This window comes from Coffea arabica, chromosome 1e (assembly GCF_036785885.1).
Source record: "Coffea arabica cultivar ET-39 chromosome 1e, Coffea Arabica ET-39 HiFi, whole genome shotgun sequence".
Taxonomy (NCBI): Eukaryota; Viridiplantae; Streptophyta; class Magnoliopsida; order Gentianales; family Rubiaceae; genus Coffea; species Coffea arabica.
The window spans coordinates 44,538,467-44,558,673 of record NC_092311.1 but is presented as its reverse complement, the minus strand read 5'-3'; the positions used below and the strand labels follow the sequence as shown (position 1 = coordinate 44,558,673).

At 35.4% G+C, this 20,207-nt stretch overlaps 3 protein-coding genes across 3 annotated transcripts; 2 read left to right on the top strand and 1 right to left on the bottom strand.

Moving 5' to 3' along the window:
* Window positions 1–180: 180 nt before the first annotated feature.
* LOC113705819 (uncharacterized) lies at window positions 181–2,870 on the top strand. The gene is made up of 2 exons (XM_027227728.2): window positions 181–356; window positions 2,143–2,870. Exon 2 carries the CDS (start codon window positions 2,150–2,152, stop codon window positions 2,600–2,602), a length of 453 nt encoding a protein of 150 aa, XP_027083529.2. The 5' UTR covers window positions 181–356; window positions 2,143–2,149; the 3' UTR covers window positions 2,603–2,870.
* A 788-nt stretch (window positions 2,871–3,658) lies between these two features.
* On the top strand, window positions 3,659–5,490 carry LOC113695105 (uncharacterized). The gene is made up of 2 exons (XM_027214077.2): window positions 3,659–3,884; window positions 4,770–5,490. The coding sequence occupies exon 2, from the start codon at window positions 4,777–4,779 to the stop codon at window positions 5,242–5,244; it is 468 nt and encodes a 155-aa protein (XP_027069878.2). The 5' UTR covers window positions 3,659–3,884; window positions 4,770–4,776; the 3' UTR covers window positions 5,245–5,490.
* A 10,840-nt stretch (window positions 5,491–16,330) lies between these two features.
* LOC113705815 (glucan endo-1,3-beta-glucosidase 14) lies at window positions 16,331–18,832 on the bottom strand. Its single transcript, XM_027227723.2, has 3 exons — window positions 18,658–18,832; window positions 16,834–17,888; window positions 16,331–16,724 (listed from the first exon to the last, which is right to left on the bottom strand). Exons 1-3 carry the CDS (start codon window positions 18,719–18,721, stop codon window positions 16,674–16,676), a joined length of 1,170 nt encoding a protein of 389 aa, XP_027083524.1. The 5' UTR covers window positions 18,722–18,832; the 3' UTR covers window positions 16,331–16,673.
* Window positions 18,833–20,207: the final 1,375 nt, after the last annotated feature.

The following is a 20,207-nucleotide window of genomic DNA, read 5'->3' as shown; positions in this document are numbered from 1 at the left end:
AATCAAACTCCATCTCAAATTCGTTTCATAATCGAACTCAAATACTTATATAAATTAATAAATTAAATTCAAATAATATTTATAATTCATTAATATTAAAATTAAAGTCGAACTCAAATCATGTTCACGTAGTATCTCAACACCAACCATTGGCCTCGTTCCACTCTCCAGTTTTTTGTCTTTCACCGTACTGGTCATTCAACTCTCCCTCTATAAATAATTCACATTTTCCACACTCCCTTCCGCCCCCCATCTGTTGCTACTACTGTTCAGTATTGGTCGCCACCGCTCCGCTCCGCCTGAACCTATCTCTCTCTTGTTTTCCGGGTCCTCCTCCCTTGCTGCCTTATAAAAGGGTAAGAAGAAAAGGGAAACTTTCTTTTCTTGTTTGGGATAGGAAGATCAGCGCAGTTCTTTTCTTTAGTTTTTTTTTTGTAAGATTTCATTTCCGGGCTTTTTTCTTCTTTTCTTTTTTCCTTAAGGGTGTGCTTGCGGGCTTGCTTTATTTCTGTTTTTTGTTTTTGAGTTTGTGGACTATTTGTTTGTTTGTGGTTAGATGGAGAGATGTGGTTAGATTAGCTGAATTTTGTTAGATCCTGATTACTCCTAAATCAATCACGGGTTTTGGTTAATTAAATTTGACTATTGAGTATTTTAGGATCTAGTTGAGGAAAGATAAGAGCCCTTGTTTTGTTTATTTTGACCGAATTAGAGTTGCTTTCTTGAATTCCAGTTTTATGGATTTTTAAGGTTGATGGGCTCACTTGGTACTGTATTACCCAAGGTTTTGTGTGTGTGCGTGTGCGTGTGCGTAGAAGCTTTGGTATATCTTTGTTAAGTATCCTGACAGAATTATGGGACTTTTCCATGTAGTTTAAGCACTAGAATATAAGGCAATTCACTGGTGTGTTTCAATATTTGCTGATTATCATGAATGTTTTCACATTCAAGACCCCCCTTTTGTCCGTGTGTGCTGATAAAGTTACTAGCTTTTGCCCTTTTTCCTTGCCCCTTTGCGTTGTATTGAGTGAAATTTCAGCCCTCCTCCCCAGGCCCTTCCTTCCATCACTAGTCTATCTGGCTTATGGCTATGTACGACAATAGACCTTGGATGCTGAATTACTTGTTTAGCGAACATAAATTGTAGTAATGAGTAGACCATTGGACAGGTTCTTGCTGATAATTATTGTTATGGTTTTCTTTGTCATTTGCCTGCGTAAGCTAGTTTGCAATATTACTGCATATCTTTTCTCCCACGAATGGTTTTAATACTACTACAAGCGTGATGGTATTTGTGCCCTAGATTGCAGATAAAGGTGGTAGCCAAAATTTCAAAACTTATTTCACTGTTTCAATGTGTTGGCAAAAATTTTCCCTTTTCTGTCTCCATCCCCCTCCATACCTGGATCATTCTTTTTCTTGGGTTGACATAGTTTGGCAGACAATGTGAATATCTGGCTTAATCTTTTGATAGGAAGCAAATGCCCCGCATCTTTTTGCTGTCTGTGTTTCTGAGTCCCTAGCACCAGTTAAGTAAAGCTTTAACTTGCGAAATGATACACATGGTGTCTTTCACATGTAAAGACACAATATATGTCTTTCTGAGCTTGATATGGAGCCTCGAGTGAAGAGCAGAGAGCTACTCCCCTGTTTCTTTTCATTGTGCTCCAGATATCTACCGCCTTGATGTCATGAAGATGGAATGTCATTTCCATTTCTGCTTGTTTGGGATAAGGCATACACAATATTCCTTACTCTGTTGTTCTTTTGGATTGTGTCCTCCCTCTCTTTCTCGTGGATCTTGAAAGTGCAAGAAAACACTACTTTTGGGTTGTTTTAGTACGCATACAACTGGTATAGTTGCTGAATATGGTTTGAATCCTTCACTTCAAGGATTTTGCATTGATGTTGTATATTACTGTGTTAATTGAAACTGATTTACTTTTTTGCTTTACGGTGAGAAAGCATGATAATTTTAAAGCTGAGTGCTGGTTAGAAATTCTCTTTAGCTGTACTAAAGCGCCCCTAACCCCACCTCCCACCCTGCCCTTCCTTTTTGTTTGTGTCAATTCTATATCTCATATGTTGTATATAGCGTTGGAGCAATGGCTTTGGACTGTATTCTAAGTTGTATATTTTCAGGTAAAAAATGGCCACCACCAGACTTCCAATCAACTGCATGGTGAGAGTTGCACCCCAGAACCAGAATTCAATAGCCTTGATCAAAAGCCCACCATCCCTAACATCTGTTAAGAGCATCTCCGAAACCTTCGGTTTGAGAGCTAAACCTAATTTCAGGGCCTCTGCCATGGCAACATACAAGATCAAACTAGTTACTCCAGAAGGAGAGCACACTTTTGAAGCTGCTCATGACACATACATCCTTGATGCTGCTGAGGCTGTTGGAATTGACTTGCCATATTCTTGCAGGGCTGGTGCATGCTCTACTTGTGCTGGGAAGATTGTTTCGGGTTCTGTCGACCAATCTGATCAATCCTTCCTTAGCGACGACCACATCGAATCTGGTTATGCGCTGACTTGTGTGTCCTACCCCACTGCTGATTGTGTAATCCACACTCACAAGGAGGGCGAACTTTACTGAGAGTCCAGGTCATACCCATTAGCTTGCTAGGTAGATTGCAGATGGATGAATGTTTTGGGTTTTGTCCTGAAGAATCCTGTAAGGTTCAAGTGGGATTTCGGACACTTGTTGCATTTGTTTCTCAAATCTTTCTTCAATCCCTCCAACTGTTGATTTCTATGTATGCCATTGGGCTAGTAATTTTGGAGAATTGATACTCTCAAGGCAACTATATCATTATGGTATTATGCCACTGCCCGCAATTAATCATCAGTATTTTGGGGTTGAATCTTGTGAACTGCCTCAAGTATGCTACTGTGTTGTTATGCCATTGCCAAGTGAGTCACATATGTTTGAGTCGGGTAATGCAAGTACATTCTGGTTGTCAAGATCTAGGATTGAATTTTTCAGACTACTTGTTTTTGGCGTCTTAGCCTCCTAGGAAAGAACTGGCTTGCTTAGTCAGAAGCCAAAATAGAAAACCTGATTCAGAGGACTTTAGGCAATTAAGTGCGGTCTTCTACTCTTAGTACTGCTTGCCTACATGAAAAGCCAAGAATCCGTTCGCATGCAAGGAGCATGGAATCTTTTTTTTTTTTTTGGATAATATTCCCCAATTTGTTTGATTGCTCTGATCTTTTGAAAAATGATTGGTCTTGGCACAAAGTTTAAGTTTTTTCAAGGTATGTCGTATTCCTATGAAATCTACCTCGAGGTTCTTATTGTAAATGGAGGGAGCAGTTGAATTTAAAGTAGCTCAAAGAATTTGAGTTTGGACTTTGTAGCAAAGAGTCATACTGGTCATAGTTTGCTCTTCCAATAGTCAATGTCACAAAGCAAAAATTTGCTTACCACACCCCCTTCCCCCCTCCCTCCCTCCTTCCCCCTCCTCTTAAAAACCCCCCAACGCAAAAAAAAAAAAAAAGAAAGAAGAAGGACTTGCATTTAAATCTTCTCGAGAAATGTTATTTGTACTCTATATTTTGTTAGTTATATTTTTATCATTTGTTTTATCATATAGTCTAATAAATAAAAATTATATAATTAGAATGATAGTTAGAGTGTAGCTAACAAAAATAGGAGTGCATAAGGACGTGCTTACAAGTTTGCATCCATTTTGAATGTGGGTGGATATGGTGAATAAGGACATGTGCTTACGGCGAACTTGGGTTGGGTCACTGCTAAAGCATTGGTAGTCAGTGCTCTCAGCTGGACTCTTATCTGTTCTTGCTAAGCCACAGAAGACCCCTCCTCATCCGAACCACATTAGAGCTGCAATCTGCTCCAAAACAATAACAACCCTGTAAGATTCAATGTCTCTAATGTGCAATTGCTATTGCTTCTCTGCACTTCTTTGCTCTATTTTACTTGAGTATTGAGTCAATCTTGTGCATTTTCATGTTTTTCAAAATCAAGATACGCGAAATTTATGATTATGTTTGTAGATGCAGTCAATTCTCGAGCAGTACTACTCTATATAGCTGTTGAAATTTAGTGCTGGTAGGAACCCACGATTCGATGGAATAATTCATACTGAAGACCCAAGAACGCAGCCTGCAAAACAATAGTTCACTCTGCTGACTGGTTTTGCCAGCTTGAGAAAACACTCTTTTAAGTCTAAGCAGTAAAAGTATGCCTGATAATCTCACTGTTTTCTTCCCCTTTGGTACCCTTGTGAAACTTCTTGCCTAACCAAGCCTTGTACCTCATTGCGTTAGCAATTGTTGAAGAACTTTGCAATTTTTGGTAGCAGTGAATGCAATGGCTGCTCTAGTACCGCAGAACTGCTCTTAATACTGTACCTAATGCTGCCAAGAAACTCCATCCTAGTTGGAGCAGCGAGACGTTTATCTTCTATTGATCACCAAATGGCCATTCTTTGGTGGATTATAATATCTGCATTCAGCCACTACCATTTCCAAATATTGATTTCTGAAGTATCTTTGCTAAAGTTGTCTGCTTTCTGCTTTGGCTTCAGAGTATTTGTGAACTGCAGTTTAACGCTATAAATTTACCAATCACTATAAGCTTGCAGATTTGGAAAGATATGAGTTAGACTAGTTACATTTAATGTCTGTATTGAAAAAAAGGATGGTTGTCAAGAATCCAAGGGTACTGCACCTAATACTACAATAAAGATTTTCTCCTGATTCTCATTCATCTAACCAGCTGAAGATTTCTTGCACAGGTTAAAGATGTCAAGCTCAAACCTTAAACTTCCTGCGAGCTGTGTGTCCAGAAATCCACCCCTTAACCAAATTAAGAGTCCCTTTCTCAAGAGTCCCTCATCCTTAGGATCCGTAAGCAGCATCTCTAAAGTCCGTGGTCTGAAGGCTATGTCTGCCTCTGGTTTCCGGGCATCTGCCATGGCAGTATATAAAGTAAAACTGATTCAACCTAATGGTGAGGAATGTGTGCTTGATGTGCCAGACAACGCGTACATCTTGGATGTAGCAGAGAATAAGGAAATAGATATACCATTTTCTTGCAGGGCTGGTGCGTGCTCCTCTTGCACAGGCAAGATCGTTTCAGGATCTGTTGACCAATCTGATGGATCATATCTTGATGACAGTCAAATTAAAGCAGGATATGTACTGACTTGCATTGCTTATCCGGCTTCAGATTGCGTGATTTTAACTCACAAGGAGCAGGAACTTTTCTGACTACAAGTTCAGATTGGGAGTCATGCTTCAGGCTGCTATTGCATATTTGTCGAACAAGTAGATAATGCCTCTTGTGCATGATCATGATTGAACTTCAACTGACATTTCTTCATTGCATCTTCTTTGGTAGGCCGAAAAAGGAAGAGGGGTGGGGATGCGCTTTCAAGTTTCAATCACATTATTTCCACTTCTTAATCAGTAACATATTTTCCCTTCTTAATCAGAAATCATGATATCTGGGAACTAGATGGATGGCCAATCGAATTGCTGGCATGGTCCTTCAACAAACAAGTCTTTTCTCCATTTCCGTGAACTGCAACCTTTAAAAACACATCAGAAATAACAATTTAGATGCCTATTCGTGGTGTCAATTGGAGCAATGCTTGTCAAACTGGTTTCTAGAGAATTTACAATTTTTTTAAATAGGTCTCCTAGCAAATAAATAAATTACAGTCTTTAAAGTTTGAACTCTCAAGATTGATAAAACATTTGTCCAAATGGGGACTTAAAGAATGCACAGAAGATTTAACTTATTCCTTGGTCTACATACCCTTCACCCCATAAACATATTGTTCCCATCCCCCCTCCCCCCATGTCTAGTTTATTGTGGAACATAATATTCACGCACCATTGAGAATGTATTGATCTAACGACTAAGATTGAGACTTCAATAATTAGGGTTTTCCAGATTTAAATCTGTTTTTCTCTTCCCCACTTTTTATATTTCGTCCATCCCTAGCTGAAAAATGAAAATAATTTTTAAAAAAAAAACTTCTTTTCCATGTACAACATTTATGATTTATTATCAAATTGAACATTGTATATACCATTTATTAATGTTCTCAATTTAAATGTATTGCAGCTGAATTGGAGTTATCTTTGCTGTTTGTGCCGCTTGATCAAAAAATACCTAGGAGTCCCAAATTGGGCCATTTTTCTTATTATAACTAAGACCTAATCATCTAAAACCCATTTCCTTTCTAGAAACATTTTTCTATTCAGTTGAATTCTGACAGGCTGAAACCCAACTAATTCACGAATTTTAAAGAACTTACAAACTGCTGCCTCCCCTGTAGTTTTGGGTTGCCTTACGAAGCCTGGCCCAGTTCGGTAAATTCATAATAATTTCCAATTCGACATATGTTGAAGAGCCGGCTGAAAAGTTTATTTTTTCATCGACCATATAATTTCTTGCATTTTCAAAATAGTTTTACCATATTGTTTCCCCAGCAGGGAATTTTACTTGACAAAGAATCTAAATGAAATCGGTTTATTGAAGAAAATATTAACAAATTTCCACGAATCATGCAAAGAGATGAGGAGTGAATTACTTGCATATGCTTAATAATCTGCTTATCCATATTTTTCCACTCTAAGACCCTGTTTGATAACCCAATTCAGCATTTAGACTTATTGTATTCAGATCTTAATATGTTCAGATGCGTTTGATAACAAAAAATTGAGCATCTGAATTAATTAAGTGGCACCCTAAGTCAAATTTCAGTTTTTAGTTTTCAGATTCTATTTTATCAAACGCACCCTAAGTCAACCTACTAATCCCATATTTAACTCCCCCCCCCCCCCCCAATCAAAAGAAAATTACTTCTTGGTGATTTGAATCTTGTCAAAGTTACCTCATTGAATTTCTAAATGCTAAAGAATATATGGTCAATTTTCAAAAGTAGTCTAGTACCATCTCTTTCCTACCACTCTAGTTTTTGACTCATGGGCACTGCATAGTCTACATTAGTGTATTTGTTTACAAGAAAAGACAAGGGCATAGGAATAACATATATTGGCCTTGAATTTATAACTTTTGGTAAAGTTTGGATTGTGACTTAAGCACGTTAAAATTATAATATTTGGGAAGTGGCCAACTGAGACAGCTTAGACATTATCTTGGATATCAAAAGCCACACATCTAAACTTAGGCCCATAGAACATTGTTGACGAACAAAAAAGGGCCCAACTTTACCAATTGAGACAAATGAATTGGTTGCTAAAGTGATCAGAATAAGAATAAAGCTCTCGTCTGTGACATTGGCCAAGAAAAAGTTGAGGAGATAAAAAGTCTGAAATGGCATGCATATCAATCTTACCCTTTCATGAGAACGCTTTTGTAAAAGGGCCTTTCTTGGCTTGACGATTTTTGTTCTGGTCAACTGCTAGTCCAATCTTGGGGACTAAATCAATGCAAAAGATTTCCTTCAAGAATCAAGTGGGCATGTTTTTCTGGGTCCTAAAGCGGATTTGCATCTGACATGCGAAAGTATTTAGTCCAATTTGGGGACTAAATCCAAGCAACAACTTGGAAATGCTAAATCAATGCACAAGATTTACTTCAAGAATCAAGCGGGCAAGTTTTTCTGTGTCCTAATTCAGAATTGCATTTGACATGTGAAAGTATTTATTTGGGGACTAAATCCAAGTAACAACTTGAAAATGGTAAATCGATCCCCAAGATTTACTTCAAGAATCAAGTGGGCAAGTTTTTCCGTGTCCTGATTCAGAATTGGATTGGACATGTGAAAGTATTTATTTTGTTCAAGTGGACTACTAGCCCAATTTGGGGACTAAATCCAAGTAACAACTTGAAAATGCTAAATCAATGCAGAAAAAAACTTGCTTCGGGAATCAAGTGGGCAAGTTTTTCTGTGTCCTAATTCAGAATTGCAATTGACATGTGAACGTATTTATGTACCTCAAATTCAAATATTTAGGCCTTGCTCTCGGTTACTTTAAATTTTACAAAATCTGATTATAGAAACTGATTATAGATAATAATCAGAATCAGGAAAAGCTGCTCTTTAGGTGATTATAGATATTAGATTTTTTGGTCATTAAAAAATCTATAATCAAAATACAAAAGCAACCGAAAGCATCACAAAAATTGATTATCCAAAATCAGAATCTATAATCAGTTAAAGTTAAAATAATTAACTGAGAACAGTCCCTCAGCAAAGACAGGTCTAATTCAAAGGAAGTGACTTTATTATTTGAAATGTGAACAAAAAGAGTTTCATTTAATTAAGCAAGTGGCTTTTGTTTTCTTCAATCTACTGATGAATTCTCACGTCAGATGATGCTTTATCTACAGAATTGACAGGACTAGTCAGATGCTAAGTGCTTTTCCATCGAATCCCTTGATTAGTGTAAGATATTTCAAAGTCAAATCCACGCTTATTTGGTTATCATACTTTTCATCCCAAGATTAAATATTAGTATCTTACATTTCATTTGTGAACCTCAAAACTTTTTAATGAGATATGAAATGTTTTGAAATCATTAAGTTTATGTGTATTAATATATTTGTCATAAAATATTCTCAATAACTTGAAAGTAAAACTAAAATAATTTTGTAGAAAAGTAGAAGAATAAATGAAAAAAATTGTCACTAAATTATTGATAATTTCCCGTCGTAGTCATTGAACTCTTTATTTAGCCAAAATGGTCACTCAACTAATAGAACACTGCATTTTTTTTTCACTCAACTAACAAAAACGTAATTTTTTTTTTTTATCATTCAACTAATAAAAAATGTACATTTTTTTGTCCAAATATATATGTTTCAATCAATTGATCGAATGACTAATTTGGACCAAGAAAAAAAGTTCAATAGCCAATAAGTAGAATGCCAAATTTGTCACGAAAGAATTAATGTCCAAAGCTTGCCATGCCCTTAGCCATCATCCTAGTGATCGAGACTCATCTGTGGCTTTGAACATGTTATGTTTGACCAACTAAAACTTGTGTTTCATTTTTTTTTTTTTTAAATTAAGTTCCAAGAAAACGTTTTTCTTCCATGCAGTCAAAGTTGAATTTTGAACGTTATCCACTTATACCTCTAAAATATAAAAAAAAAGGAGGAATTTGATTCTTCTAACAGCCGCTATTAGCCCTCCTTGATTGATTGTCAATTAGGCCCTTTAGAATAAAGTGGTGCATGGTGGATATTTAATTCTATTTATTCCTCAACCAACTCATTGAATTCTATTTTTGAAGATTCTACCCACATTTTCTGACCAAAATGTTACAAGGGTTTCGATTATAACTTCGAAAATTCAAAGGGCAAGTTAGGAGCTATTCAAAGAATCAAACGTTTGTCTGAGTCATCCAAAGTGTGATCATAGTAGGATAACAATTATAATTAGTTAAAGAACAACTTGAACTTATTTACTTTTGGAGAAAAAGGCATGACTTCTTGTTTTTATTGCATATATTTATAATCACTTTTACAGTTGTTAATTTTATGTATTAGGCTGAAGTCCACTAGAGTCCCAATCTTACTTTTGGTAAATTAGTCACTAAGAAAATATTTGATTTTTTTTTTGATCTAGAGGGTTTTGTTTTCTTTCAAGTCCCTTATGTATCTTAATTTTTTTCCTCCCTCCCTAGAATAGGAGAGTATATGTGTTATTGTTTTATAAAACAAAAACAAAAAAAAAAGTAAACAAGGTGCTAAACTTGAACACTTAATTTGTTTCATTTTTCCTTAGAACGCTGTCATCCCGTTGTTTTCTCACGATCAATTAATTAAAAAAAAAAAGAATCGTGTTTTTAGTAGACAATTTAACGATTACTTCTTTTATAAATGCACGTGTAAATACTGTGGGAAATAACTGAGAACCTTTTCTACGTTTCTATAAAATTAACAAAATTTGTGTCCCAATTAAATACGGAATCAATAGTTAGGAAAGGTGCAGGACGAAATGAAGAATGGACAGTAACGAACTAGAGGACATACGGTTTTGACAACTCCTACTGATACATGTCCTGATGGCTGATGATGTGTTAATTTTTGACCTGTGAGTGACTCCCAAGATTTCTTCCTTTAGCTCCGTAATAAATTGAAATTTTGCCTTTCTTCGAAGCAACGTCTAAAGATTGAACTGACGATGACCGCAACATAGCATTCATTGAAAGGTACTTTCTCTTAAAGCAAACAATTTGGGCTTCCTTATATTGAATATTACCCTCCCAATGAGATCATAATTATTAAAAAAGTTCGGCAAACAGATACTCGTTAGGTACTCGTTAATAGCGACTTCAAATGTTAGTTTTATTTTTAATGTTTAATTAATTTAGAAAAGCGTCCAAAAAAATACAATAATTATGATTGTGTGTATTTATATGATAAATTAAATATAATTTAGACGTGTGAAGTGGGTACCCGTTAAAAAAATTCTTATTAGAGATAAGAACAACATAGTACTACTAGATTGTTTCTTAAGCTAGCGATTCTCATCTTTTACTTCGTTTGGAAATCTCTTCTTCGCAAGTCTCCATGAATTTTTGGGAAATATGAAAACTTTTTTGTTCTTTACTCTTCTTCTTTTCTTTTTTAATTGTTACTAAATTAATTTTTTCTTACACAAGCCGTGTAATTTTTTTTCTTTTTTTAACTGATGGGTCTCAATACATGATACGTAAACTTCATTAGTATTCAAATTCCTGTTCATATATATTACATACATTCAAACTTGCTAGTTCAAAACGTAATTGGAAAATTATTGTAGCCTAATTTGATATTCCGGTCACCCAATTAAAAGTAAAATAATACTAGTGACTGAGTCGAGACTCTAAATTTAGAGATTTTGGATTTGAATCCCCTTTTTCCTTCTCATTTTTTAAATTTCACCTCTCTCTTGTTAGAAAATAATTTTTTAGAAAAATAATAGTTGAATAATACAATATGAAAAATATTTTTTTTTTTTTTTTAAAAAAGAGGAAATGAAAAAGTGAAAGACATATCTGACCGACTAAAAGGTGCAGTAACCGTAGTACACATGCAAGAGTAGCCTATGATGTTGCTAAGATGATGACATGGCGGTGCGTGGCGGTCCTGATCTCGCCGACCACTGCTTAGGAACACGCATTTTTAGGCGGATCTCGCGATGGCTGATGGAAAAGCACGTACGCCTACTAAGATTCGTGTCAGCATTTGGTCAATCACGCAATTGACAGGTATTTATATTTCTATTATTGGTAAAAATCATGGAATCAATTACAAGTATTACCTTAAAATCATAACACGAACATGTTTAGATATTGACTAAATTTTATATAAATGTATATACTATCACCGTTAGATTCGTGATATATATACAAAATTTAAATATCAAATTTAAATTTTATACCTTTATCATTCATCCAACACCATACTATTACTGTAAAAAAGATTAATTATTAGATCTTTAGCTCTGAATACTGACTATCTTGATATTCATTGCTCATTCGTCTTTTAGGCCAAGTGATTACAAGTCTTGGACCAAAGCTAGTTTGCATTTTGCACAGCATGTTGTTTTTATGAGGGGTTGGGGTAGGCTAAACAATCGTCATAGCAATCACTCAGCAATTTTTGACATCCTTATTTGAGTCAAAGCAGATCAGCTGGATATTGAGAGTTCATTTCAGAAATTTAAATTTAAATGTTAAATTTCAAATTTCAAATTTAAAATGAACAATAGAAATTTAATAAATCTCATGGTTTAATTTGATGCGTTGATTACATTTTGTGATTGTACCTACAACTAAGGTTGAAAGATGAACCAAATTACTTGATACTCGAATCGAGCTCCATTTGGTAAGAATTTATTCGAGTTTGGTTTGCCGATTAGTCAAGATAAGGATAAATAGCGTCTTATATTTAATAACATTCAAACTCGATAAAAGTCTCATTCAAATTCAATTCAGCAAATAAATAAGTTAAGTTTGAACAAAATTTCAAATTCATTAAAATAGTCAAACAAGTTTGAACATTAAAGTGTTGGGTTTGATTAGGTTTGTTTACATTCGTATCTGCAACTATAAAAGTTTTGAATATTCACTAAATTTTAGAATTAATCTTATATGCACTGATAACATATATACGGTTAATTTTGGATGAATGACAATTATGTAAATTTTGAATTTAAAATTCAATTTTTGCACATATATCATGGATCTAATAGTGATATTGTATATAAAGATTTACTCTAAATTTTATATTACTCGAGCAATGCAAAATCTTTGCAAAAGTAGTGTCAACCTTGAGACTTTCCGAAAGAACAGCTTTGGATTTTGAGGAAAAACCATTCCTTCTCCGCCCAAACCTAAGGAGCTTCATTTGTATTTAGCCTCATCTGTACATGTGAAAATTCACTATTATATGGCTATTAATTGCATTATGCGTCATATAATGCTATCAAAACTTATTTTTTTCTAAATGCCAAATTTCTTTTCATGCCTCAACTAATCTGTTTATAAAACTACAAATACTGAAAGGGCTTAAAACTATTGAGACATGAAATTCCTAATATTAGTTCCTACTACTTTTACCTGCTTCCTATGGGATTCTTTGCCCACCAAATTACTTGGAGATATAAAGCCAAAGTACAGATGTACTAATATTGTTCCTAATATTTGTCTTCTGCTTTTCGGCCGCACCATTGAGAATGGGTACAAGATGCCGACATACGAAAATGCCCCTTATCCTCTCATAGGATTAAAATTACTGAGGATGACTCTAGACAAAAGGCCAACTTTTTGGAGAATGGAGCAAAATGTGCTTCCATTGCTATGATTACTGGAAGAATTTCACTTCTATTATCATGAAAGTGTGTAATTATTGCGTGCACTATAGAAATTACTTTTTTTTTTCCTATTTAATCTCTCAAGTCTAGATAAAACTAGTTTCAGGTGAATAAGGCTTAACTTCGCCGGTTAAAAACTATTAATAAGACCCAATTTAACTGATAGGGACGTTATTTTTTATTTTGAAGAAAAGAGACATTAATTAGGTGACCATAAAATCTCTGATTCGATTTTTTTCCTTCTCACTTATAAGGTTTAAAGTCAACCCTTAATCCCAAACAAAAAGTAATATTTCTTCTATCCCACAAAAATAAGTCCACTTTCATTTTCACACAAATTGAGAAGCGTAAGTTATTGTAGTTAATGCAATCATTTTTGTTTAGTACTTTTCTTATATGCCTCTGAATTAGTACTAGTTTTATTGTTGTGTTTATTAGTACTACTAGAATAATTAATGAATGAAGTAAATATTTGTTTAATATGAGTGTAGCAGGAAATGGGCTTATAATTTGTGAATGAGACAAATACAAATGAAAAGTGAATCTATTTTCATGAGACAAAGAGAGTACAAACATTATTTTAAAAAAATTGAAGTATTATTTACATGGATTAATTTTATATATACTGTCAGTGTATACAGTATCACGTTAAATATATGACATATGTGCAAAATTTGAATTTATGACACATGTGCAAAATTTGAATTTAAAATTCAAAATTTGTTCGTGTGTCATCCATCCAACCGTGACAGTGTATACACTGACAGTGTATATTACTTTTTTTTCTATGCAAAAGTCTTAGTTGGACTAAATTGCTTTTGGAATCAAATAATTGGCTTCTGACTGAACCTAACAACCACTCCAACTAATAATTCAAGCCGGAGTCAGATCTTAATCCTAGCAAAGAAAATCCAAAATTTTGGAATTGGGTCTTGCTTGCTACACATTATTAGAGAAGTAGTACAAATTTGAGTAACATTATTTAATTGAGATGATTGCTCAATATTAATCTGCATGTAAACGGGTTTCAAAGCGTCACTAAAGCTCATGTCCCATTAAAATGCTTCAGATATTTTAATTTAATGTGTCCCCTTCTTTTGACATTCAATTCGTATTTGGTGAAGTCTGGTGAGCAACAGAAAAGACATATGAACTACCGCAAGATAAAAAGCCTTAACCGTTGAATCAGCATAGATGGAAACACAGATGCACAAAAATTTCTTGTCATGGTTTGGCCCCATGCAATCGAAGGAGCAGCACCACTGCATCGATCACTATCATATTGCGTAGACAGTCAAGAATTGTAGCTAACAAAAGTTTGATTGCGTTAAATATCAAATCTCCATGTTGGATGTTCAGAATTTGTCTGTAAAAGATCACAAATCAGAGCCTTCTACATCATAGAATCGTAGAACAATCTAATACTGTACATGCTTGGATTAGTCGTAACAGTAACAGCAGGCCGATAATTTACAGTTCCCAATTCCCACTTCCAAGCGCATGATTAGATCAATTGATATTATCCATCTCTATCAATCAACTAATTAATGGCCTACCACAAATGAAAAAAGCAGCTGGTGCTCTATGTATACGAGTATGAAAGCTAGCTTTACACATGCATTTGTTTCTATAATTCACAACATGCAGAAGATATTCTACATTCTCGTTATGTCATGAACAGGCCATAAACATGTTCGACGAAAGAATGATCTTATTAACCATCCAGGTTGATCAGCATTTTTAGGCCACTTTTCTTGATAGAAGCAACAAATATGAACAAACTCCGGGGCATCAGCCAACTGGGGAAGGTATGCAGTATTAGTTAAGCCAGCTGACATTGAAGAAAAATTTGTCAAGTGCATTGGTCCATCTGTCACCCTTATCTTATTTTATAGTCATTGCTGATGTAGGAAATATAAAGTTGAAAATGCCTTGATGTTGAAGCCCACAAAGCAGTTGTGTAACTTAAGCATCATCTGATATTGATGCTCTAGGCTTTGGCATCAAAAGATTCCATCCCCACCAAATATAGGACTTCTTGGAAGGTCTCTCAAGGAGCCCAGAAAAAAATATCCCAAAGGGAAATCATATCTAATCTGACCATGCATATCAAGAGCTAATAATAGTTGTGTTAGAAAAGCCTACAGGGATGAATGAGAAAATTGACTGCATAATGAGGCAAGGATTTATAGCTTGGAAGAAAACTACTACCACCCATTGAAAAGGTCAAGAAAAAGTATGCAAAAGATCAAGAAAAAGTATTCAGGGATGTAGCGTTGGAAATTGACATAAAGGGGTACAGCAGAGAAAGATTGCTAGTCGACATAAGAGTGATGCAATACATTCTTTTTACGAAATTAAAAACACAACATGTAGACACAAAATGTCATTTTTCCGATGTAGGCTTGACGAAACCAGACAAAAATTTATGAACTTTCAGCTTTGGCGGTTTAGATTAAAAATGTGCGGTTGGAGAAAAGATAGAGACTCTCGAGGGCGGCTTCTTTTTGTGATAATTTCAGAAACCTCCCCTGAGTTTCTAATAATTTCGCTGAGGTCCCCCAAAGTTTTAAAAATTGTACTTACCTCCCTTATTCACCTAAAATGACAATACCGATCTTAACAATTTAATAAAACTCCCTTGTTGAATATGCATATACAAAAAATGGTATTTATAGTTAGTTTTCCTTTTCCTTTTCTCTTTTTATTCCTCCTCTTTTATATTTTTTGCCAGTAAAATTATGGAACTATAAACACTAACCCTAGATGTCAAACTAATGACTATTTTTTTTAGAACATTTGATGTGATCCAATTTTATTCATCAATTTTTTTTTGGTATCAAAAGCAACACTGACTCAAGAAAAAAGCCCAAAATACTATCAAACTATGATAGTTTCACCAATTCAAAAATCCACAAACTCTAAAAGCATTATGATGACTTTTTCTTCTTTAATTTAGGAAAAATATGTATCCGCGATAAAGCACCATTAAAAGTAGTTTATCATAATTGATAGATAAATTTGATGGTGAAAACTTGACAATCTTTTCTTATATTTGTACTAAATATATTATTATTGCTTTAGAAAGTAATTGAATTTTACAAAGTGAGGGTATTTTGGGGTATTCATTTAAAATTTTGGCCAAATCTAAGTTTTGGATATCAAAAGCGTCAAATCAGGGGAAGGAAGTGTAAATTTTGAAATCTCAAGAGAACTCAGTGAAATTGTTAGACACATCAGGGGAGGTTTATGAAATTATCCCCTTCATTTTTTCCTCCTAGAAGCCAATAAGGACGAATATGGGAATTTCATCTATAGCGAGGGCTCATAAGCATGATAGCAGGCAGAAGCAAGTGGATACAGACCTAATAGTTCATGGCCCTATCTTCATTAAAAAAATGATGGTTGAAACGTATGCAAGAATTGGGTGTAACAGCCGACCTATACCACATCTTGACATTAATATCCGCTGTTGTAAAAAAATCCATTTCAGATAACAAAGATTTGCAGATCAATGATAAAAATAGAGAGTCTATAACAGATCAATTGATGGATGTTCCCTCATTACAAACTCATAAAATTTTGGTATTGGTAGAGTATGTACAGATATAGGGAATTTAAAAGACAAAACTGCTACCAAGTGCTATCAATTGCTATAGTTCTAGTCCTGCTTCCAGTTGAGCCACCTTGACTACTTATTACTATTAAGTTCCAAATGGATGGTCAAAGAATTCATGAACCGAGCAAAAGAATTGATCTTGTAAGTAAGTGGTAAACATCCCTGAGGTTCTTCAGAGGCTCCTCCTGTTCCCATCGCCTTTCTCTGGCTTTTAATTTGAGCGTCTCCCGTTCTGAAGCTCATATTAAGAATGCTAATGCAATCAGCAGAAGAGAAAAACTGGAATAAACCTGCAAAACATCACATATAAGTGTAAATGTTAGATCAGCATTCGTATGTGCATACATGAGGTGTGGGGGCTGTAGAAGAACAGATAAATGGTGGCAGGAGGATTCTTACGGTATTCTGTTGACCAGAAGATGAATAATCGATATGGGGGAGATATCCCTGCTGTTGCTCCAGCAACTGCAACCCAATCCGATAAACTGGAGAACCATCTGGGTAAAGCAGGCCATAATTCCTCTCCGAAGCTGGACCGGGCTTCAAATCCTCGTTGAAAAGGGCAAAAACATAGACATCAATTGGTATTGATGGATTTGCAGGGGTACCTTCGTTCTGTTCGATCCGTTGCAGCAAATTGCCATTATACAATGCAGCATTCTCGGCAGTAGCTCCTACCTCATCTGGGTCCCCCTTTGATGGCCATCCTGTTTCAGATATTTTAACTTGAACGTCTGTATGGCCCAGTGCTTTCATAGCCGAGTAAACGGCATCAATTTGTGCATATAACATGTTATCATAGTTTAAATTTGTAACTGGATCGCGAATTCCTGGATTTGGCTGGAATAGCACATATTCCAATGAGACTTGATCGGGGCTACCTTTGTACGCAAAGAAGGGATACGCGTTTATGAGGAATGGTGAATTTGTCTGAGAATGAAAACTGAGGATAGGCTGGATATATTCTGCAAGATCTTGTCGGAATGACCCTGAGGAAGGTGGGAAGGAGTTACCTAATATGCCTGTTGAATGAGCAGTTGTTACATAGACCTCTCGACTGAGCCCGAGATTATTAAGAGCATTATTGACAGTTTGCATTGCAGGGAGGAGGTGAGATTTCATCTGGGTATCATTCCCAGTTAGGACCTCATTTCCAACAGTGATACAAGTGATCTTAGTCTGAGAAAGGTATGGTTGAACATGTTGCTGAATCCAAGTTTGAGCCTGACCAGGATCAGTCATTGCTTGAAGATTTTCATTCCCTAATCCAATGACAAAATCAACATTGGAATTGGAGAAAGCACTCAACACATTTGGATCTGCATCATATAGCTTCACCCTGCTTATATTGAGAGATCTAAGGAGAACAGCAACCCGGGACGGTGAAGGGAGATTGTTGGCTATTTGGCCATAATTTATCCCAATTCCAAGGCTGAGTACGCCAACAGATAAATCTGAGCAAAAAATTGAAGGCCATTGGTGAGTGTAGACGAAGAGGGTGATAAATGCATAAGCTTATTCCCAAAGAAACAGAATAATAGTGATGGCTATCAGCTTCAATATTCATAATCCTTCAAAATTTGGCAAAAGAGAAGATAGCTTCAAGTGTTTTCTAATTCATCTTATAGTATTAACTAACAGTGAAAATTCATAAGTACCAATACCAGGATAAACTTCCAGAACATAAACCAATCAGAGGACAAATAAAATCAACAGGTCACATCATTCCTACGAGGAAAACTCTGAAAAGAATCACAGAAACACGGTAGTAACAATAAATTCCTATTCTTTTGTGTCAAGAATCCAGGTCACCAATCCAATAGCAAGCATATCTTGAAGAATTTCAGAACATTATAGTTCAAATATGATAAAAGAATCATAAAACTCAAGGCCCTGCAACTTGAATGCTCAGATAATCAAACAAAAATTGAATCTTGAACATTCCAACTTCTTGCCACCGAAACCCAGCAAACCAAAATAAAGGAAAACAGAGAAAAACAAGAAAGCCCCACTTCAGAAAAGCTCCCCAGCTCGCAAAACCAGAAGAACTAGCTCAATTCCCCCAATCCAAAAGATCAGTAGCCAACTATTTTTTCACCTTGTTTTCCCCTTAACCAAATGATTAGGCACAACCAACCAAAACCCAGAAAAACCCACTTAAGAAGACTCGTAATATGATGAAAAATGAATTAAAAAAAAAACAAGAGATGAAAGATGAAGGACCTGATAGGAGGGAGAAGAGAAGAACAAGAGCCCTGAAGCGGTTGAGGGACCTCAGGGAGGCCATTGCTGTAATGCCAGCCTAGCCAAACCTCAACCACGATGCCCTTTTAATGATGCCTTCCGATATTTATACGTACTAATATATTCTGTCACAGTATGTGTGAAAGGAGCAACCGCACAACACAACTAGTAAAACAAAAATTGTTTTCATCCTGTACTAAACACTTGCAATCATGATTGATTTTCACTTCAATAACGTTTCTATTCAGCAAGCGTTTCCAGGAAACTCTGATTCAGTTACCAAAGGTTGCACGTGACATTTTTTTCTTATTGCTTAAGGTGGAGTTTAGTTTCACCGACATTGGCTTGCAATTATTTCGTAAAAATCCTTTCTTTTACTGCCACCTTCCTTCACTTTCTGCCGGGTGGGGGTAATGAAATATTTTTCGGAAACTGGAAAAATTGTGTGTGACACAATGTGACTGTGTGTGGGGATGTGTAGCACTGTAGCCCTGGCAGGTGTATCTATCTATCTTTCCTACTAGCTTTGATAGCTTGGACTTCTATTTTGGGGATCCGTGTTTTGAACTGAAACCTTTTTCGTTTACTCGATATGGTCAATGCCGTAGGCCATTCAGGCATCAGGCCCTGGTTTGGAGTTCTGCAGAATTGGAACTTCCATGTGTTTCGTAGATAAGTCGGTATATGGTCAAACGCTATAATCTAGTAGTGTTTAATTTAACTCGGCTCGCTCCATCCTTTTTTTCTTTTATGCAATAATTCTTATTCTATCAGGGATTTAATTCATCGATCTACAACTAAAAAAGGATTTAAGTCGTTCCTTGGTTGTATGAAATAAGATTTTCCTAATTGCTGAGTTTTCAAAATTATCGTTTGATCGAAAAGAATCGAGTCCAAGACTATAACAAAATGTACCGTCCATTGAGATTTATTTTTGGGGGGTTTATGCTGAAAAACTACATTATAGCATTTTTTTTATATAAAAAATGTGATTAACAATCATGTCGAGAGAATACTTTAGAAAATCCAAAAGAATTTTTTGCAGAAATGTAGCAATTCGAACAAGGCTGTAATTTCTTAACTACGTATTATAGAGAGTGATAGCAAATTTAACCAATATTTATGTAGAGAACTATTATCCGTCGACGACAATAATATTTACAAGCAAGACGGATTGTGTTGAGGAGCGTGTGAGATAAAATTTATGTGATGTGTCCGCATGCATTATCTTTTAAATAAAAACTAGTATTTGTTGAGGACAATCCTATTCAAATCACAAACGTAAGATGCAAAGTTGCTTGATTTTTCCTTCATTTCACCACAACAGTTGGATAGGGATCACAAAATAGATTCTTGAAAAAAAAAAAAAGGATGACAAATAGATTCTTTAAAAAAAAAAAAGGATTAGAAATAGATTAATCTTAGTACGTAGAAATCGCCTTTTCTAATCTTTTTTTCACTTTCGATATGTTACTTGTAGTGCACGAGCATGAGGTTAATTTACACTTCACTTTTTGTAGATGTGCAAA